Source organism: Loxodonta africana, chromosome 14, assembly GCF_030014295.1.
Source record: "Loxodonta africana isolate mLoxAfr1 chromosome 14, mLoxAfr1.hap2, whole genome shotgun sequence".
Taxonomy (NCBI): Eukaryota; Metazoa; Chordata; class Mammalia; order Proboscidea; family Elephantidae; genus Loxodonta; species Loxodonta africana.
In genome coordinates this window covers 22,243,249-22,264,957 of record NC_087355.1, presented here as the reverse complement: position 1 = coordinate 22,264,957, position 21,709 = coordinate 22,243,249, and the positions used below count along the sequence as shown (strand labels likewise).

Here is a 21,709-nt window from a genome sequence, read left to right as displayed (position 1 = left end):
TAGATGAATGCTGACTCCTTTGACTTTTCAATAATCTCAGTCTTTTCTTTTTAGCCAAGGAAACAATAACAAACATGATATTTAGTGCAGAATAGTTTCATCTTCAGAAGAAATAAAATTACAAGTGAAATACCTTTCATGCTCATGTAACTTGACCATTCTTAATACCTTAAACTGTTCAGTAAGCTCAATATGGAAATATGGAAAACAACACATGGGAAACAATCCTGGAATATCAAATATACAGATTTGATTGAAACCTGTCCTCAAGGCAGGTATGGAGAGGATGGGAGTTCGTGGGAAATCAGAGAGATTTTGTCTCTAGGCCTGCTGCCTTCTGTAAGGAATGAGACTGGACTTGGTCTCATTCAATATGTAGGTGTGCTGTGCTCAGTTTATGGGACGGTACTTTGTAAACTGTAAAGAAGTTCACCAGTGGAAGACAAGATTATTATCATTATTTTAAAATGCTACCTTAGTGCCTGGAAAAGTTAATGTGCCTCCAGAGACTAACATAAACAGTAAAAAAAAAAAAAGAGGCTACGTTATTCTGTAATAACTCTTCCCTAATTATGCAGGAATAGCCAGTTGCCCCTGAAACAACTTCAACTCATGGTGAGCCTAAAAAAGAGCCTTAATAGTGCAAGCGGTTAGCGATCGGCTGCTAACATAAAGATTGGCGGTTTGAACCCACCCAGCACTTCCGTGGAAGAAGGGCCAGGTGAACTACTCCCATAAAGATTACAGCCAAGAAAACCCTGCGATACATGGGGTCATCATGAGTCAAACTGACGGGATGGTAGTTAATAACAGCCGTAATTATACAGAGAATCCTCTAAAAGCAATGCTGATGAACTGGACAATTCAGTGCTAAAATTCTGTATAATTCAAAGAGCACTATGTTGTGTTATCTTGGCTTACCAGACCTTAAATACATTCGTATGGTTTTTATTTACTCATAAGTTGAAATTGGGCAAGTGTTTCCTGTTAGAATTGCAAAAGCACTGTGCTTTGCTAAGAATTCTTCACATTTTAAGAGTCTAGTTAAATTTATGAGCTTTATGTTGTCCAAGAAACATCACCTTTGTGTTCGCGGTATATAATGCATAGGTTTTCCCACATTAATTACAAAAAAACCAACCCATTGCTGGCGAGTCGATTCCAACTCATGGTTAACCTATAGGACAGAGTAGAACTGTCCCATAGGGTTTCTAAGGCTGTAATCTTTATGGAAGAGGACTGTCACATCTTTCTCCCGAAGTGCAACTGGTGTGTTTGAACTGCCAACCTTTCGGTTATGGGGCGAGCACTTTAACCACTGCAACACCTTTCCAACATTAATAGCTGTGAGGTAAACATAAGTAAATGAGAATAACTCCAGCGTTTCAAAATTCCATCCCAGATGGGCCAGGCTTGGAATGGTTTACCTGAAAACGGTGTGTGTAAATGCATGTATTCATGGAATCTAACCACTTTAAAGCTGTAAGGGACTTCAGATATCAGCCAGTTGAAATCACTCTTGAGAAAACTGAGATTCAGGCTAAAGTGTATGTCCAAGGTCTTTTAGCTAGTTAGTGTCAGATCAGAGCCTGAACTCAGATCTCTTGACTTCCTCTGTAGTGGTTTTTCCTCCCTGAAAGCTCCAGTAACTCTACAAAAAATATTACTCAAACTACTGCTTGTTCTGTGTTCTTTAATTCTATCTGTATTGGCTCTCTCTCTCTTTTTTTTCCTTAAAATTGCATGTACATTTAAATATATATGTTGATGTTTATGTGAGGCATACAGAATAATTTCTTAGTTGCTAAGCCCAAATAAGAAAAACCAGGAGTCTCTGGAGTTCCCCATGTGAGCATAACCATGAAAAATTAATTCTGAGAGGAAATTAGAGTGCCTAGCTAGATGGTTATGTATATATTTTTAAGATAGTTAAATGCAAAATATATTTCAAAAGACTATCTTTATTGTCTGTCTTTTGAAATATCCCCAAACGCTATTCTTCCTGAAGGTGTTGGATCTCTTCAAGTTCAGAATTTATCAACTGTGAAACTATGACCTAATGTAAACTTGCTAATAGTATAATAATATCCTTGCCCTGAGGGTAACACACTCAACTCTAGATTTTTCTCTTTTATCCTTGCTCAGACTACAATCATATTCTTTTGTGAGCATTTCCTCTTTGCATTGTGGTACACTTGACGTTGATGGATAGCATGGAGAAACTGAATTACAGAAAAAAGAAAAGAAAAATGCTCTTGCACTCTTGGCTCAAAAATAATGTCTTTGGAAAGCTATCTAGCTGCCATTCCCACCCCCCGCCCCATTCTTTTTTCTTAGGCAGCAGCTGCTGACAGTGGGCACAACAGAGCTATAATTTGGCTCATGTAAATTGTGATAAACAGTGAGCCCATGATATTTATTTTAAAGATTCACTCGGTGAAGGTAAGTGCTCTTGGCTTTTGTATACATGCTAGTAAATGGAAAGCTACAGATGCAAAGATCAGCTCTTAATTTCATGCCATGCAATTAATACGGCTGCTTGGTGCTCTGTTCTTCACAGGTGCAGGGGTGTTGGAACTCTTTGAAGAAGTGTGTAGCTAATAGCCCATATATAATTCAGAAGAAGACATCTTCAATGGAAGACCCCCGGGGGATAAATGGACAGTCTGTAAGTAAACAGAATGTCACACCCAGGGAAAGAGTTATTACTTTAAAAATTGTAATTACTATTTTCGTTGTAACCCGACTCTCTGGAAATTCCTTAAAAGCTCTCTACCAATTTTTAATGATTCTGAAAGTTATGGATTAAGTAGTAGTGCATGATTTCATCAGCCTAACCTAATTTGTATCTTTACTTAGAGGCATCACTTAGGAAAAGTGAAGGAATCATAGAGGGAAAAAGCCGACCTTGAAAATTACTCAATTATATGAGTTTACATAACATAATTTTCCTTTGCCTCAGAGAAAACATACTTGTCTCACAAAACTTGAAATTAATATCTAAGTTTTGGATTGCTTATATATATATTTGTTTTATGAATATATGCGTGTGTAGGTGTGTGTGTATCTCTTAAATATGCGTCTAGTTGTTTGGTGTGGTTGTTTCACAGTTTGATGAACTCTTCAGTAGGCTTTAAATTCAGGAGAATCTCAGGTCTCTTAGGTTGTATTTTGTTTATCTTTTGAGCAAAAAAGAGAGGGTTCAGCAATTTTTCTTATCAGGAAGAAAGAAAGCTTCCCTTGGTTCTGTTATGGAGCCCAAAATGTGTACCAACTTGGCTAGGCCCCGATTCCCAGTACTATGTAGTTGTCTACCATTTTGTGATCTGATGTGATTATCCTATATGTTGTAAATCCTAATCTCAATGATGTTAATGAGGCAGGAGTAGAGGCAATTATGTTAATGAGGCAGGATATAATCTACAGGATTAGGTTGTATTTTGAGTCAATCTCTTTTGAGATGTAAATGACAGAGTGAGCAGAGAGGCGTGGGACCTCACGCCACTAGGAAAGAAGTTCTGGGAGCAGAGTGCGTCCTTTGGACCTGAGGTCCCTGTGCTGAGAAGCTCATAGACCAGGGGAAGATTGATGACAAAGTCCTCCCCGCAGAGCCGACAAAGACGGAAAGCCTTCCCCGGGAGCTGGCGCCCTGAATTCAGATGTCTAGCCTCTTAAACTTTGAGAGAATAAATTTCTGTTTGTTAAAGCCACCCGTCTGTGGTATTTCTGTTAGAGCAGCACTAGGTAGGAACCCTGGTGGCACAATGGTTAAGAGCTTGGCTGCTGACCCAAAGGTCAGCAGTTCAAATCCACCAGCCACTCCTTGGAAACCCTATGAGGCATTTCTACTCTGTCCTGTTGGGTTGCTGTGAGTTGGAATTGACTCAGTGGCAACGGGTTTGGTTTGGTTTTAGCACTAAGTAACTAAGACAGGTTCATAAATGAATATTCCCAAATAGAGAAATGTTTTTTTTTTTTTTTCCCTGAGAATTGTTTCTTTCTTCTTCTCTCTTTTTTTTTTTTTTGTGGTAAATATGTAGGTAACAAAACATTTATTTGCCATTTCAGCAATCTTCAGATGTACAGTTCATTGACATTACTTGTGTTCACCATGTTGTTCAACCATCACCCTTAACTGTTGTGAATTTTTCCATCATCTTTAACAGAAGCTCAGTGTCCCTTAAGCATTGAGTCCTCCTTTTCCATTCTCTCCTGCCCGCCCCTTGTAACCATTAATAAACTTTGGTCTCTGTACATTTGTCTAATCTAGACATTTTAAGTGGGTTCATACAATATTTGTCCTTTTGTGACTGACATTTCACTCAGCATAGTGTTTTCAAGGTTCATCTGTGTTGTAACATGTATCAGGACTTATTTCTATTTATAACTAGAGGTAATTTTATTTTGACATTTGAGTTATTTAGAACTTGGATAATTCAATATATTTTAGAATGTGCTGTCACATTGTGGGGGTTGCAACTAATGTCACAAAACAGTACGTGTATAAATTTTTGTGTGAGAAATCAACTGCAGCTGTAAACTTCACCTAAAGCACAATAAAAAAAAATTCAATAAATTTTAATTAAAAACAAAAAGGGCATTGCAGCAAGTTAAAGTTGTTTCACTGGCAGATTTCCATAGCAATGTTTGGTGGGTCGTATGGGACTCTGTGCCTTAAGTTCTCTGATCAGAGATGATGGCGTTTAGAACTGTGGTTTTGTAGCGCAGCCTTGCTCACGATAGGATTATTACAAACCCGAAGTGTGATCTTTAGTAATGCAGTTGTGGTTCCTGTAAATGTGTGTTTTACAAGACCTATTGGTGTTATGCAATAAGCAGTAACTGCTAATGGATGGGGATTTTAATAACAAACAGTCAAGTGCTATCAAGGTAGCTTTGCAGTCATACTGTATGCAATTACAGCCTGTATTTGATGGATGTCCTAAGTCATCTTGTGCGATAATTCTCATAAAGCACTTCGAGAACCTTCTAAATGGTGGAGCTTTTTCCCTAAACAGGAGAAGCACCCTTGACTCATTTCATTTGTTTGTTTTAGTTTAAAACTCCTATTTTGGGCTCGTGATATTTGGAGTGCATATAAGATAAATGAAAAATAAACTCATTGATAACTTTCTACTTACTACCACCTTTTATGTAACTTTCTTCCTCGGATTGATGCCACTTGATGTGTTGGAGAAATGCTAACAAGTTTAACAGTATCTGCAAATAAATATCGCTCGTAATATGTCTTTGGATGTTTCATATTATGCAAGTTCTAATTCAGAAATTAAGAAATTAATTATGATTTGAGACTAAAATATGTGCAAAGAATGTAATGGTAAAAAAAAATTTTTTTTTGCCTTTCTTAACAAAAAGACATGTTTAGCGAGCAATGCAATGACATATTTAGAAGTAGAGGGAGAGAGAGAGAGAGAGAGAGCGCGGTAGTGGCATGGTGGTTAAGAGCTACAACTGATAATCAAAAGGTGGGCAGTTTGAATCTACCAGCCACTCCTTGGAAATCCTATGGGACAGTTCTACTCTGTCCTAGTGGTGCTGTGGTTAAGAGCTTGGCTGTTAACCAAAAGGTTGGTAGTTAAAATCTACCATCCATTGCTTGGAAGCCCTGTGGGGCAGTTACTCTGTCCTATAGAGTTGCTATGAGTTGGAATCGACTTGATGGCAATGCATTTGGTTTGGTTTTATATATATATTTATATGTATTTTGCTGTGGAAGGGTGAAGCAGTTTTGTTTTCAAAAGATATTCCGCTATCTCAGATGTACAAAACTAGGGTGGCCTGTTTCTTAAAGGCAGATACTGTGTATGGCTTTGGACAAACAGTTTTCTGGCAATTGGGCTTCTGCCTGCATCTGGAATGGAGCATAGCCTCCGCAGGGAGCCCTGCATGGAGGCACCTTTAGCTCTCAGGTTTCCCATTTATTTTTAAAGGAGATTGGAAGTCCCTGGGTGGTACAGTTAACACAGCTCTGCTGCTAACCATAAGATTGAAGGTTTGAGTCCACCCAGAGGCAACTCAGAAGAAAGCCCTGGCAATCTACTTCTGAAAAATCAGCCACTGAAAAGGCTGTGGAGCACAGGTCTACTCTGACACTCATGGGTCATTGTGAGTTGGAGGTGACTCAATAGCAACCGTTTTTTTTTTTTGTTTGTTTCCCCCCTTAGGGAGGTTAGGAAATAGACCCAAGATGGGAAGGGAGCCTAGAACATACCTGGAAACGTTAAAGTAACTCAGGAAAACAAAGCGTTGGAAGGCTACCTGGAGCTGTGCGAAAGCACTTCCAAACATGGATTGAACTTTCTCTGGTTGTCACGTTCGCCTTTAACCGTATTCAGAGTAAGCATACAGTGTATTGTACCCCCATGTGCCCCCACGTACCAGCTGCAACACTTACCAATATTCTGCCAGCCTTGTTTCCTCTTATTATTATTTTTTACATTTTTTGGGTAAGTTTTACATACACTGGAAGGCACAAATCTTAACTGTACAATTTTGACAAATGGATACACTCATGTAACTCACACCCAATCACAAATTACATTTCCATCTCTCCAGAAAGTTCTCTAATGTCCCTTCTCAGTCAGTATCTCACACCCTAGAAGTGACCACTGTTCTGATATATTCACCTTTGATATTTTTTGCCTGTTCCAAAAGCTTATATAAATTTAGTCATCACACAGCACGCTCTCTTTTGTGTCCAGTTTCTTTCATTTAGCCTGGTGTCTATGAGATTCATTAGTGTTGTATATGTCAGTGGTTTCTTCTTTTTTATTGCTGAGTAGTATTCCATTGTACACATTCATATTTACACTAACTATATTCTAAAGTCTTCTCTCAGAACCTCCATTTTCTTACCTGTAAAGTGAGAAGATTGAAATCCGTATTACCTAACACCCTTCCAGTCTTATTGTCTCATAACTCTTACTTTCTTCTATTCGATTGCCCTTTGTTCACATCTGTCAATAGCTCATTCTTGGTTGTGCCTCTTCTAGTAAGACTTAATACTTGTAAAATGTCCTTAGAGATATAAAGAAATGTTCAACATTGATGATAATAAAAAATGTAACATTAAAGCAACAATTAGCCAAAGATTTTAAAAATAAAAAAGTACTTGTGAGACCATTGTGAGATGGGTACTCTCCTTACTGAAGACTGAAAATCCTTTGGGAAAGTATTTTTACCATATGTATCAGGAGCTTTAAAAAATCTCACATCCCTTCATAGAGTGATTTTGAATCGGGGAAATTTATTCTAAAAGATACTGAGAAAAGGGAAAACTTTAAGATATCTATATAGCTTTATTTATACTTAAACTGTAGAAATAGCTTAAATGTCTAACAACAGAGAAATGGTTGAGTAAACTGTGGCTTATAATATTGGAATATTATGAAGTAGATTGTGCTATGTTTACTGGTCTACCACTTACTACCTGTATGACCTTGAGCCTGTTATTTAGTACCTCAGTGCCTCAGTTGGTAAATGGGAATGAGCTCTTAAGCTATTCAGAGACTACTTAATACTGTCTAGAACAGGGTCTGGTAAATAGTAAGCATTCAGTAAGTTTTAATTGGTTGTTATTATTTAAAAATTTATAATAATGTACATAAAGTAATTATGATGCCAAAAAATGGGATATAAAACTATGGTATGATACAGTTATGTATAAAAATCTATGAACAGAAAATCTAAAACAAAAACTGTGAAAAAGGAAAAATACAGGAAAGAAATATATCAAAATGATTATAGATTTCTTCTATCTGCTTTTCTGTATTTTTATATTTTCTGTAATAAACATGGTTATATAAAATGAAAGGAACCAAACCAATAAACATTTTAAAATTAAAAAAAAAAAAGAAAACCATATTCCTGATAGGAGTTAATCTTTTATTTCCTCAGAGAAAAAAAAAAAAAATTTTTTTTTAAAGGCTTTTCTTGAAAGGTTAGCCCACAATACCAGTTTACAAAACATATTTTTAAGTTCCTGGGTGGTACAAATGGTTAGCCCATTCTCTGCTAACCAAAAGGTTAGAGGTTTAAGTTCACCTGGAGGTGCCTGGGAAAAAAGGACTTGTGATCTATTTTCGAAAAATCAGCCATTGAAAACCTTATTGAGCACAGTTCTACTCCGACACACATGGGGTTGCCTTGAGTTGGGATTGACTCAATGGCAACTGGTTATGTCCAGTTATCAATATAATATTCTGAACCTCCATTGCTTTTGTAAACAATAATTATTTCTCAAGTCAGGATGGTTCTTTCTCTACTTCATAGATAGAGAAGTATGTGACAAGAGTGCTACCAGTGTTCTTTTAGCCCCATGAGAACTGGTGAACCCAGAAGGTCTCTTTGTGGAAGAAGGCTGAGGAAGTTCCCTGGCATTTCTGTGGACAGCAAGGGTGGTGTTTGGGGGAAGGCCTTTAGACAAGGGTGTGCTCACACTTAACTGTAGTGCTACCAGGCATTGTCAGATTGGAAGTTAAAATTTTTGAGGTAGCTTGTGACACTTGAGAAAGGGAAAATGGTTCCTTGAATGTTGAAAAGTGCATTATCCCTGTAATGTAGCCTCTTGACCCTAGCAGGGCTTTGGGAATGTGTCTATTATGTGACAAGGGACCATGGACAGAGGTGAAGTCACTTATTTTGATTCCAAGTAAACACAGCCGTGGGCAGAAATGCTAAATTAGAAATCCAGGCTTTCTTACGCCAGAATGTTCTGCTAGTGTGTTGTCCACATCTAGGAAGGGGACGTAGCTCCTGTGATTTTGTAAATTCTGGACACTCATCTACTCGTCTCATAGAGAGAGAAGTTTGTGGAGCTTTACATTGTTTCTATGATAATTCTGGCGCTCTTCTACTTGCCTCATGAGGAGTGTCTTTTGGTTGAACACAGCTCCACTCCTCAACAGCATCGTGGCAGCAGAGCCACTGCTATTTCAGTGGCTGCCCTGCTCCAAGGAAAACACCTCGGAAACACAAACATCAAAGAGCCAAGCTGTGGCTGTATTTTTTAATGCCTTTAGTTTATGCAGATTTCAGTAAGGAAATCATATCGAGATAAGGAAAGCATCTGTTAGCTCTTAGAAAAACAAAAGCAAAAAGGACAAATATTATATGATTCCACTTTTATGAAATATCTAGAATAAGAAAATATATAGAGACCTAAGTTTTGGTTACAAGGGTGGGAGAGAGGGGGAGAAGGGCAGGCATTGTTTGGGAAGTATTGAGAATCTATAATGGTGATAGAAAATTTGGCGATGGTTACTGGCCATGGTTGCACAACATGATTAGTGTAATAGATGTCACCGGATTGCACATGTGAAAATGTTGGATTGGCAAAGAAAAAAGGGATTTAAAAAATAAATCACTGTATATCCTTTTCGAAGCTGTAAGACTGCAGTTAAAAGCTAACCATACACTTACAAAATAAACAACGTCAACTGTGAGTAATGTGCTCCCTTAAACAATCAACTATATGAGACCAAACGGTCATCATTTACCCAAAAGCAAAGATGAGGAGGCCAGGAGGGAAAGGGACGCTAGATCAATGGAAACAGAACAAACAAAATGGACATAATGAAAATGCTGACACATTATGAAAATTGTAACCACTGTCATAGAACAATTTGTATAAAAATTGTTAAATGGGAACTTTATTTGCTGTGTAAACTTTCACCGAAACACAATCAAATACTGAAGCAATAGCAACAACAACAACAATTAAAAAACCCTACTATACAATAACCAAACCTCGTGTCCAAATTAGACAGGCAGTCTGGTACCTTGGCAAGTACATTTTGGATTAGGTATCAGAAAACCAGTATTTAGCTTTCATCAGTTGTTTGACATGGGGCAAATTTGAAAACATCAGTCTTTTCAACTATAAAACAGAGATGATAATACTCTATCCTCTATTTACAACCATAACTTTGTAGGTCAACTCCAGTGTTTGTAAAAATTCTTTGAAAACTGAAAAGTGCAATATAACTCTAATGCATTTCTTTTGGAGACATCTCTAGAAAAATTTGGTAGTGCTTAAAAAATTATTTGACCACCTGCAAGTCAACAATAAAATTTTTAAAAATGCAACCATCATACCTGTGCCAGGTATTACAGATGCCGACACTGCATATGCTTGGTCATGATGTTGTCAGCTGGTGGCATAGTGGTTAAGTGCTACGGCTGCTAACCAAAATGTTGGCTGTTCAAATCCGCCAGGTGCTCCTTGAAAACTCTATGGGGCAGCTGTACTCTGTCCTGTAGGGTCGCTATGAGTTGGAATTGACTCAATGGCAAAGGGTTTGGTTTTTTATAGGAGGAATTAGATCTCTCGAGACTCTAAAAGGAGCATTTTATTACAAATGATGGATAGTTACTTATTCTATTATAAAAATTTTAGATTATTATGTTTCAGATATTTTGGAATAATTATGTTTTAAGGCTTTATGGTATTCTCATAACTCTACTTCTTGAATCTTCTTTAAATTATGATAAATTTGAATTGTTAACAGTAGCTTTTGCTGAGATGCTGGGTTTTACAAGAAAACCATTAAATATGTACCTAGTTCTTATAGTTAGAGATTCTAAAAATGAAAAGTGACTTTTAACCACAATGGAAAAATTAAATATTTTTTAATAGAAACACAATTTTAGCAGAAATTATTAAATGTAGATGTACAAATACAATACACATGTGTAAGTCAAATTAACTGGAAAATTATAAATTAAATCAGAGTCTCATTTATTCAGCTTCACCATGAGTGTAATGTTTTATATAGGTAAAGTTTTTAGATAAATTTAAAATCATAAATTTTAAATTTATGATTGAATCCAGTGTTTTTCAATTAAACAAAAAAAAAAACAGGAGCATCTTATTAGAAGCCTATTAATAACATGGAATCTAAAACCTTATCTATTTGCCTATCCCTCTCACCCCCCTATCTCAGCACCTTGAATGCCTTGAGTTTATTTAATTGCAAGGAGTGGGATTTACCATGAACTGGCTTAAACAAACAAGAGGAAAATCTTAAGAAAAAAGTTATTCAGGGAATGCAGTCAGTATTCTTTCTATTTTTCCCTGCACATCTTCTTCAGTCCTCTCTTTGTTCATAGACTGGCTTTCTCTGTTCCCCTTGCACAGCGTTGGTTGCCCATATGGTTTACATGTTAGTGGGCCATGCACCATGCCAAAAGAAAGACTGACTGTCTAGCATGGGACCAATGGAGCAGGGAGTGGTAGCAGAAACGTGCATGCAGTTCCCAGAGAAGGAACTGGACAGAGCACCCCAGGAGTTCCTCCTATGGGCCTTCAGGAAACCCCCCGCTGAGCTCATGAGAGCACAGTTGGAAACCACAGTTGTAGTCCTCTCTCTTCATTTTATAAAATGGGCAAATTTAGCCCCTATGTGCTGTCTCCGACATTCTAACTGTCTTGATGGAAATATCTAATAATGAATATAATATACTTAATTTTTTCTGATGACTCAGACTGCCTGTTATGAATATCAGTTATTAGCTGAATCCCTAATATACTAGTTTTTCTCCTCTTCTTTCACTGGCTGACAGCAGGGATGCTTTGTTTGCATTTTTAGCACTAGGCCTAGAGCTGAGGCTGAACTGCTGCTGGCGGAGGGTGCACACCTAATAGATAACGGCTTGGCAGTGGGAGTGCAGCTTGGCATAGGGAAGAGCAAGCTGACTTGGAATCAAAGTACCTGATTTTGAGTGACCGCCTATTAACTGTGAGACCCTGACAAAGTTATTTCAATCACTGAGACTCAATTTTTTTAAAATAAATAAAGATTATAAGATGAATATTGCTGGGTCATTTTGATGAAAAAATCAGAAAATATATGTGAGGGGACTTTGCAAACTATGAAGCGATATATACCGCCAGCACTGCCGAATCCTGTAGAACATCTTTTGGAAAGGGTGTGACGTTTCGAGTCAGACAAACAGACCTGCTCCAGTCTTTTCTCAGCCCTTGGGCAAGTTTTCTCATTTCTCTAAGTCTCAGTACTTCCACGTTTGAAAAGTGGGGTGATAATACCTACCTCGCATGACTGTGTAGATTAGATATAACATATGCAGGGCATCTAGTGAATAAGAGCGCAGATTCTGGAGCTCGATTTCTTGGGTTCAGATTTGAACTGTGCTACTTACTTGCTACGAGACAGAATTGACTCGACAGCAGTAGGTGTGTGTATGTATGCCTGTAGTTAAACAGTCATGTGTCACTTAATGTCCAGTGTATATTCTGTGAAATAGGACGTTATTCGGTTTGGACATTGTGCGAACGTACCAAAATTATGAGCAATATCACTGAATTTCCACCTTTGTGGAATAACCTTTTTATTCCATGTTTAATAACCTTTTGTTTCACTCCCAAATCAATACATCTTTGCCTGTTGCTGCTGCTATCACTAGCACAGTTTTGCTGCATTTGGAAGCCATGATGCACTTTACGGTAATGTTTTTGAAAGAAAATTACACAGAGAAATAATGCCACAACACTCAAGAGATGTGTGGTACAGGAGAGTGGGTGCTGCTGCCTGTGAGTTGGAGCAAAAGCTGTTATATGGTAAACTTTTTATTTGTAAGTAGGGAAAGTGCACCTTAAAATAATGATAGAAAGTACAGTACATTCATAAGCCAGTAACATAGGTGTTTATTATGACTATCAAGACATGTATTATAGGTTATATGTGTACTGCACCATTACTGGAAACCCTGGTGGCATAGCCGTTAAGAGTTTGGCTACTAACCAAAATGTCAGCTGTTCAAATCCACCAGGCACTCCTCGGAAGCCCTATGGGGCAGTTCTACTTTGTCCTGTAGGGTTGCTTTTAGTCAGAATTGACTCGATGGCACTGGGTTTTTTTTTTTTTTCTTTTTAGTACCACTATACACCTGGCAGCACAATCATTTTGTATACAGGAGACATGAGATAGATGTGTTGTGTGCGGGAAGCTGTTGCATCCGTTATGTCCGGTTATGTCGGCTACATCCCGTTCTCCAATTGGGATTTCTAAACTCCATTATAACCTTACGAGACCATGGAAGTATATGCTGTTGGATATTGCCCAAAGGGACGTTATGGGGTGCGTGACTGTACTCCTATTTGGGAATAGATTTTCTTTGTTATGTTGATGAGACAAGCTTAGTGTAGGGTGTGTCTTAAATCAGTCTATTTTGAGATATAAAAGAGATTAAACAAGCAAGCAAAAGAAACAGAGATGGGGGAAGAGAGATGCCAAGCCTCGTGAAGATCACCCAGGAGCAGAGGCTCAAAGAGACAAGGACGTTCCTCCAGAGCCGAGAGAGAGAAAGACTTCCCCTAGAGCTGGCATCCTGAATTTGGACTTCTAGCCTCCTAAAAACTGTGAGAAAATAAATTCCTATTTGTTAAAACCACCCGCTTGTGGTATTTCTGTCATAGCAGCACTAGATAACTAAGACAGCCATTATCGCTAGTGTTACCTCCAACAATGCTGGAGGATTTGGGGGATGAGGTACTGTCTCTTGTTGTAGATATAATGAACATACTTACACAGTTAAGGTGAGTTAGATCTTGGAGTGGCAGACCACGCTGGAAGAAATTAGGCAAATTTTTGGTTTGAATATGCAAGGCTGGTTGGGAGTACAGAAAAAGTGCCAAGCAGGAGATTCCAAGGTGGAATGTGAGCTGAGAATTTGGGAAAGACTCTCATTCCGAATTCAAGTCAGACTCCAGGTGATACCAACATTTGCGTATTTTAGGCGGATGTGTTCTGTGGCTAATAAAACCAACCCGGAAAGCTGCTCTAGAGTCAGTACAGTGACTTGTTTATCTTTCCAGGGCCAAACAATGTCAAGCACTTTACATGCATACAGTAGACGTTTATCTGAGCTGGCCTGCATCTTGAGTCCTGGGATAGCTCCGTGGGTCTACATGCACAGAACAAAGGGAGTGTGACAAAGATGAAAATTACTCGTGGCTGATGCTGGAAAGAACGAAAGAGGGGCTCTCACCATTTAAGGCTTACTACCTGGGGCTTGGAAACCCTGGGGCTTGGAAACCCTGGTGGCATAGTGGTTAAGAGCTAACCAAAAGGTCAGCAGTTGGAATCCCCCAAGTGCTCCTTGGAGACCCTATAGGGCAGTTCTACTTTGTCATATAGGGTTGCTATGAATTGGAATTGACTTGGCGACAGTGGGTTTGGGTTTACCTGGGGCCTGCCTCTGACCTGGCACTCCTTAAGTGCTGCTGCGTCTGAGAAAGCAAATAACTGTGGGAGTCAGAGCCAGGTGTCAATGAGCAGTTAGCAGGGATGGCACAAAGATCTCTCCTTCAAAGTAAAAGGCACAGACTTAGAGAATTGTTTCTTGGAGGTGGGAGGGCAGCTTAAATACTTAGTATTAACAAAGCAACAAAAAAGAGCCAAAAGGTGGAAACAACCTTAATGTCCATTGATGATGGATAAACAGAATGTGGTGTATACATATAATGGAATATTATTTAGCCACAAAGACAAAGGCAATCCTGATACGTGCTATGACATGGATGAAACTTGAAAACATTATGCTGAGTGAAGTTAAGTCAGTCACAAAAGGACAAATACTGTATAAAACCAAAAAACAAACCCATTGCCATCAAGTCAATTCTGACTCATAGCGACCCTGTAGGACAGAGCGGAACTGCTCCATAGGGTTTCCAAGCCTGTAAATCTTTACAGAAACAGATTGTCACATCTTTCTCCCATGGAGTGGCTGGTGGGCTTAAACTGCTAACCTTTCGGTTTAGCAGCTGAGCACCTAATCACTGTTCCACCAGGACATTGTATGATTCCACTTATATGAAATATCTAGAATAAGCAAATGTATAAAGACCAAAGTTTCTTAGTGGTTATTAGAGGTGGAGGGAGGAGGGAAAGGGAGGTCATTGTTTAGGGGGCACTGACTTTCTGCTAAGGGTGATGGAGTGATTTGGAAACAGAGTGGTGATGGTGAACATAATGTCAATGAATTGTACATGTAAAAAATGCTGAATTGGTAAATATTTTGTTATATATATATTTACAACAATAGAATAATTGTAAATACAAAAACCAAAAACCCTAAAACCTTCCTGATTCACAACTCTGTTAAAAGGGACAACATAATTTGATTTTGGTAGTTTAGAAACTTCATGTTAATTAACATGAAAATTTCCTATACTTTATTTTCGTGTTATTTTGACTGGAAGTGATTCCTTCAAAAAGTGTAGGGCTTGCACATTTCTGGGTAATTTTCACATAGATTCTAAGTTATTGTTGATATTTATTTATATGAAAAATCATTTTGCATCTGGTCTGTTTTGGAAACAATGGACTGAATTTTCTCCAAGTTTACCCTTAACTGAGAAGAAAACTCTGTTGATATCACTTACCCCCAGGTTTTGTTCTATAAGAGATGACTGGAAGCCTGGATTTCTCAGGACTGGGTTGAAGAAAAGGTGGAGGAGGAAGAGTTGAGGAAGGGCAAGGGGGAAGAATTGGACATTAATTGATTGCCTGCTACATGCCAGGCACTTTATAGATACTGTTTCATAGCAACTTCCCAATTCCCATTGATAAATGATCCTCAACAAGGCTTTGTTGTTGTTAGTTGTTGTCCAGTCTGTTCCAACTCATGGCGACCTTATACATAACAGAACAAAACTTTGCCATCTTCATGATTGTTGGTATGTTTGAGTCCACTGTGGCACCTACCATGTTAGTTCATCTCACTGAAGGTTTCCCTTGTTTTTGCTGACCCTCGACTTTACCAAACATGATGACTTTCCTAGTGATTGGTCTTTCCTGATGATGTGTCCAAAATAAGTGAGTGGAATTCTTCTAAGGAGCATTCTGGTTGTATTTCTTCTAAGACTGATTTTTTGGTCTTCTGGCCTATTGCTGTCAAATTGATTCTGACTCATAGTGTGACCTTACAGGACAGAGTAGAACTTCCCGCTAGGGTTTTTAAGGCTGTAATCTTTACAGAAGCAGACTGTCACATCTGTCTCCCGTGGAGTGGCTTGTGGATTCTAATTGCTGGCCTTGCCGTGAGTAGCTGTGCGCTTAACCACTGCACCACCAGGGCACCTTGGTCTTCCGGCAGTTGACGATATATTCAGTATTCTTCGTCAACACCACGATTTGAACATATCAATTCTCTGTCTTCTTTTTTCATTGTCCAGTTTTCACATGCATATGAGACGATTGAAAAGATGCCTAGGTAGTCAAGAAACACCTACTGAGTATTAACAACATGTCAGGCACTGTTCTAAGAGCTGGGGTGCAGGAGAACAGGCTTTTGATTTTACCCTGAAGATGATTTCACAGTACTTAAAAATACTTTAAAAAATGAAACAAAACAAAAACCTTCCTGGCTGAAAACTCTGATAGGAATGGCAATAATCACCACAAGTATGAGCTAGAGTAAGAAAGCCATTTCAATATAGCAAATAATACAGCACTCTTTCTCTGCAAAGGGCAGAGAGTAAATGTTTTAGACTTGTGGGCTGCCTGGGCTCTATTGCATGCACTCAACTCTACAGCTGTAGTGAAAAGGCAGCCCTAGATCACAGGGAAGAATCACAGGCTGCACGACAGGAGGTCCATGCTGGCCAAGGACTCATGCTAACGTATGGTAATGATGTTCAGTAGACAAAAGGAGGAGGCCCACACTGAATCCACGCCTATGTTCTCTTGTTACCACTTGCTTTTGGGTCACAACTGCTCTCCCCACCCTTTTAAGGTTTCTCATTTTGTTAATATCAGGCTGACTCTGGCATCTCGGGTCTGACTTGTTTCCCCTCTCTGAGTCTCATTTTCTACATTTATAAAATGAAGGATTTGGTATACGATCTATTCTAGTTGTGACACATTGTGATTCTCCTATGTTCTTATTGTACCAGATAAGTGAAGTTAGTACAGTTTTATGTGTTGCAAGGTTAAGTACGAGTGGTGGTCCCAAGGAATGGACAGGAGGACTGTTATGGATGGAATTGTGGCCCCTAGGAAGATATGTTGAAGTCCTAACCCCTGGACTTACGGATTTGACCTTGTTTGGAGAAATAGAACTTTTCTTTGCACATGTTTTTAGTTAAATTAACAATTTCATGCCAGAGTAGAGTGGGTTCAAATCCTAATCCCTTCATTTTTTTTTCTCAATTGTACTTTAGATGAAGATTTACAGAGCAAACTAGATTCTCATTAAACAATTAGTACACATATTGTTTTGTGACATTGGTTGACAACCCCACGACATGTTGACACTCTCCCTTCTCAACCTTGGGCTCCCTATTACCAGCTTTCCTGTCCTCTGCTGACTTCTAGACCTTGCCCCTGGGCTGGTGTGCCCCTTTACTCTTTTTTTTTTTTTTTTTTTAAAGGGCCTCTCTAATCTTTGGCTGAAGAGTGAACTTCAGGAGTGACTTTATTACTGAGTTAAAAGGATGTCTGGGGGCCATACCCCTGGGGTTTCTCCAGTCTCTGTCAGAACAGTAAGTCTGGTTTTTTCTTATGAGTTAAAATTTTGTTCTGCACTTCTACACTGCTGGTGGGAATGTCAAATGGTACAACCACTTTGGAAATCAATTTGGCGCTTCCTTAAAAAGCTAGAAATAGAACTACCATACGATCCAGCAATCCCACTCCTTGGAATATATCCTAGAGAAATAAGAGCCTTTACACGAACAGATATATGCACACCCGTGTTTATTGCAACACTGTTTACAATAGCAAAAAGATGGAAGCAACCAAGGTGCCCATCAATGGATGAATGGCTAAATAAATTAAGGTATATTCACACAATGAAATACTACGCATCGATAAAGAACAGTGACGAATCTGTGAAACATTTCATAAATGGAGGAACCTGGAAGGCATTGTGCTGAGTGAAATTAGTTGCAAAAGGAAAAATATTGTATAAGACCACTATTATAAGAACTTGAGAAATAGTATAAACTGAGAAGAACACATTCTTTCGTGGTTATTGGCGGGGAGGGAGGGAAGGCGGGAGGGGGCATTCACTAATTAGATAGTAGATAAGAACTACTTTAGGTGAAGGGAAAGACAGCACACAATACAGGGGAGGTCAGCACAATTGGACTAAACCAAAAGCAAAGAAGTTCCCTGAATAAACTGAATGCTTCAAAGGCCAGCGTAGCAGGGGCAGGGGTCTGGGGACCATGGTTTCAGGGGACATCTAAGTCAATTGGCATAATAAAATCTATTAACAAAACATTCTGCATTCCACTTTGAAGAGTGGCATCTGGGGTCTTAAACGCTAGCAAGCAGCCATCTAAGATGCATCAGTTGGTCTAGACCCACCTGGATCAAAGGAGAATGAAGAACACCAAGGACACAAGGCGATTACGAGCCCAAGAGACAGAAAGGGCCACATGAACCAGAGACTACATCATCCTGAGGCCAGAAGAACTAGATGGTGCCCGGCTACAACCGATGACTGTCCTGACAGGGAACAGAACAGAGAACTCCTGCGGGAACAGGAGAGCAGTGGGATGCAGACCCCAAATTCTTATAAAAAGACCAGACTTAATGGTCTGACTGAGATGGGAAGGACCCCGGTGGTCATGGCCCCCAGACCTTCTGTTGGCCCAGGACAGAAACCATTCACGAAGCGAACTCTTCAGACTTGGATTGGACTGGACAGTGGGTTGGAGAAGGATGCTGGTGAGGAGTGAACTACTTGGATCAGGTGGACGCTTGAGACTATGTTGGCATCTCCTGCCTGGAGGGGAGATGAGAGGGTGGAGGGGGTTAGAAGCTGGCGAAACGCACACGAAAAGAGAGAGTGGAGGGAGAAAGCGGGCTGTCTCATTAGGGGGAGAGTAACTGGGAGTGTGTAGCAAGGTGTATATGGGTTTTTGTGTGAGAGACTGACTTGATTTGTAAACTCACTTAAAGCACAATAAAAATTATTAAAAAAGATTTTTTTCTGTATTTTTCTTCAGCTCTGTCTGGGACCCTCTATTGCGATCCTTGTCAGAGCAGTCAGTGGTGGTAGGTGGGCACCATTTAGGTGTGCTGGACCCTGATGTCTTCTGAGTGGTGTTTTATTAAAGAGAAGAACATCCATGGAAATATAGTTACACAAAGGAGAAGACAGCATGCGAAGATCTATCTACAAGCCAAGTAATGCCAAGAAATGCCAGGGCTGCCAGAAGCTGAAGAGACAAGGAAGAATCTTCCCCTAGAATTGAGAGACAGCATGGTCTCACAGATACCCTGAGTTCAATTCCCAGCCTCCAAAACTGTGAGATAATAAATTTCCATTCTCCTCACTTTGTGGCGTTTTTGTTATGGTAGCCCTCAGAAACCAAGACAAGGACTCATCACAGAAGTTCAGCATCTCTGTGAGCCCACTAAGTGCTCAGTCAGTAATTTGATGATCCAGTTCCCCAGTTCCAGGATTGCACTTGAACTCCAGTGTGATACATTACTACATTTCTAAATTCTACTAGTTTTTTTCTTCTGCAATCTTCTTCATTCCTCAGTCAAGGAATATTATTATTTGCAAAACCTATCGTATATATTTATACTGGCACTAATATTGTGATAACGGTTCTTTGGTACCCACACATCTATTTACCTGTGATTTTATTTATATCTAATGGCACATACAAATGTTCCTATAATTTTAAAAGGTGCTTGAAACGTCAATAAAGAAGCACTTCTATATTTTGCATCCCATTCCCAGAATGCGTTTGTGCTGATTTTACAACACGTTCACAAATTCTTTGATTCTCCCTTTTTTAAGAGACTGAGCCTAATTCCCCTCGCTTTGAGTGTGGGCTGGACTTAATGACTCACTTCTGATAACCAGGAGAAAACAACAAAAAAAGCAGAAGTTATGGTGTGTACCTGTGGAGAACAGGTCATCAAAGGCACTGAGCTTCCTCTTTGCTCTCTTGGATCGCTTACCCTGGGCCATGCCATGAGGACATGCGGGCAGCCCAGTGGAGAGGCCAGTGTAACAGGGAACTGAAGCCTTCTGCCAACAGCCACATGAGTGAGTCATCTTGGGAGTGAATCCTCCAGCCCCAGTCAAGATGACTGCAGCCCCCACCAACACGAGCGCCCCTGAGCTGGTACTGCCCAGCTAAACTGCTTTCAGATTTCTGAGCCTCAAAAGCTGTGTGAGATGTTGTTGTTGTCAGCTGCCATCGAGTTGGGCTGCATGCAAAATAAGATGAAACGCTGCCTGGTCCTGCACCATCCCCATGCATCGTTGTGGATTGGACTGTTATGACACACAGAGTTTTCATTGTCTGACTTTCAGAAGTAGATTGCCAAGCCTTTCTTCCTAGTCTGTCTTAGTCTGGAAACGCCACTGAAACTTGTTTGGCATCATAACAGGACACAGATCTCTACTGAGAGATAAGTGGCCGCGTGTGAGGTGCGCTGGTCAGAATTCAAACCCAAATATGTGTTACTTTAAGATACTAAGTTTTGGAGTAATTTGCTATGCAGCCATAGATAACTAATATAGTGTTTCTGTTGACCTATTTTTGCACTAAAAAGACCTTTACTCAGTGTTTTTGAATAGAAGTCAAGTCTCATTATTAACGTAATGAATTATATAACTGTATATTATGTTTTATATAATGTAGCTAATTGTATAAATATATATAATTATACAAATATATCCATAGAACTCTTCTTTCTCTATTTGCATTTCATACAGAATCAATCATTGGGTGTTTTTCCTCCCTTTTGCAAACTGGGTACATTCAGATGTTAATGTATTTATCTTTATCTGCCTCGCCTCCCATAGAATCTTTTCTTTTTCATACAATAAGTGCTTTGAAATGCTGACTAGTCTGTATTTTATTCCATCTTGCCCACACTTATTTACCAGCCCACTTGCCTTCTAGACTGTGAACTGTTTGAGGGCAGACAGCTTGAGGGGAATAACCATGCTCCTTCTGAAGTCCAGCCCTCTCTCTATTTTGTGCATTGTAAGCGCTCAAATTGTTTTTGTTGAATGAATGAATGAATGACAGAATAAGTACAATTGCGCGGAGCAGAGGCTGTGTAAATAGAAATCTTCACATGTGCTAGTTTGGCAGCTGTCCCTCCACATGGCCCAAGGGAACCAAGCACTTTTGGCAACAGACCAGAATCAAGCTTCGAGTTTATCAGCTCTGCCAGGTTTAATGAAGGTGGAGGTATGCTGAAAACGCACAGTATTACTGCGAAACTTCATTAATTAGAAATGTATTAATTGGACATTTCTGAGAATTTGAGCAAAGCATGAGGTTACTTTCATATATGTTCTTTATGAAAATAGGATTATAAAAGACAATATAGATGAATTTTATCAATGTTTATTAATACATGAAAATAAAATCTGAGAAATAAATTAACCACATACTGAAAACTTCATGTGCTTTTTGCAAAAATTCCTCATTGAAGTTATTCCTCCAGAATATTCTGTTTATATATCAAAGGAATTCTTGAAATCCTTTGAGCAATCTCCCAAATTCAAACTTTAAATAAATCAGATTAACCTTCTCTTAATCAAAAAAATTGGTTCATTTAACTCTATGAATCTGTACTCCCATCTTGCATCAATAAAGCAATAACTGAGCTTGTGTTCTTATCTATTTAAGTCAGTGGATAGGTGTGACGGTAGGGAGGATCCTGAGCTTGGCTGGCAGCTG

The 21,709-nt window shown here is 39.2% G+C and overlaps 1 protein-coding gene across 10 annotated transcripts in view; it reads left to right on the top strand.

Annotated features, from left to right (window-relative positions):
- Positions 1–21,709, top strand: part of EYA1 (EYA transcriptional coactivator and phosphatase 1) — a 439,803-nt gene that overhangs the window by 11,545 nt on the left and 406,549 nt on the right. For all 10 annotated transcript variants that reach the window (XM_064267819.1, XM_064267816.1, XM_064267810.1 and 7 more), the window contains exon 2: positions 2,561–2,668. In XM_064267819.1, coding sequence (XP_064123889.1) covers positions 2,658–2,668 — 11 coding nt within the window. In that variant the 5' untranslated portion in view covers positions 2,561–2,657. The remainder of the gene's footprint in view (positions 1–2,560; positions 2,669–21,709) is intronic.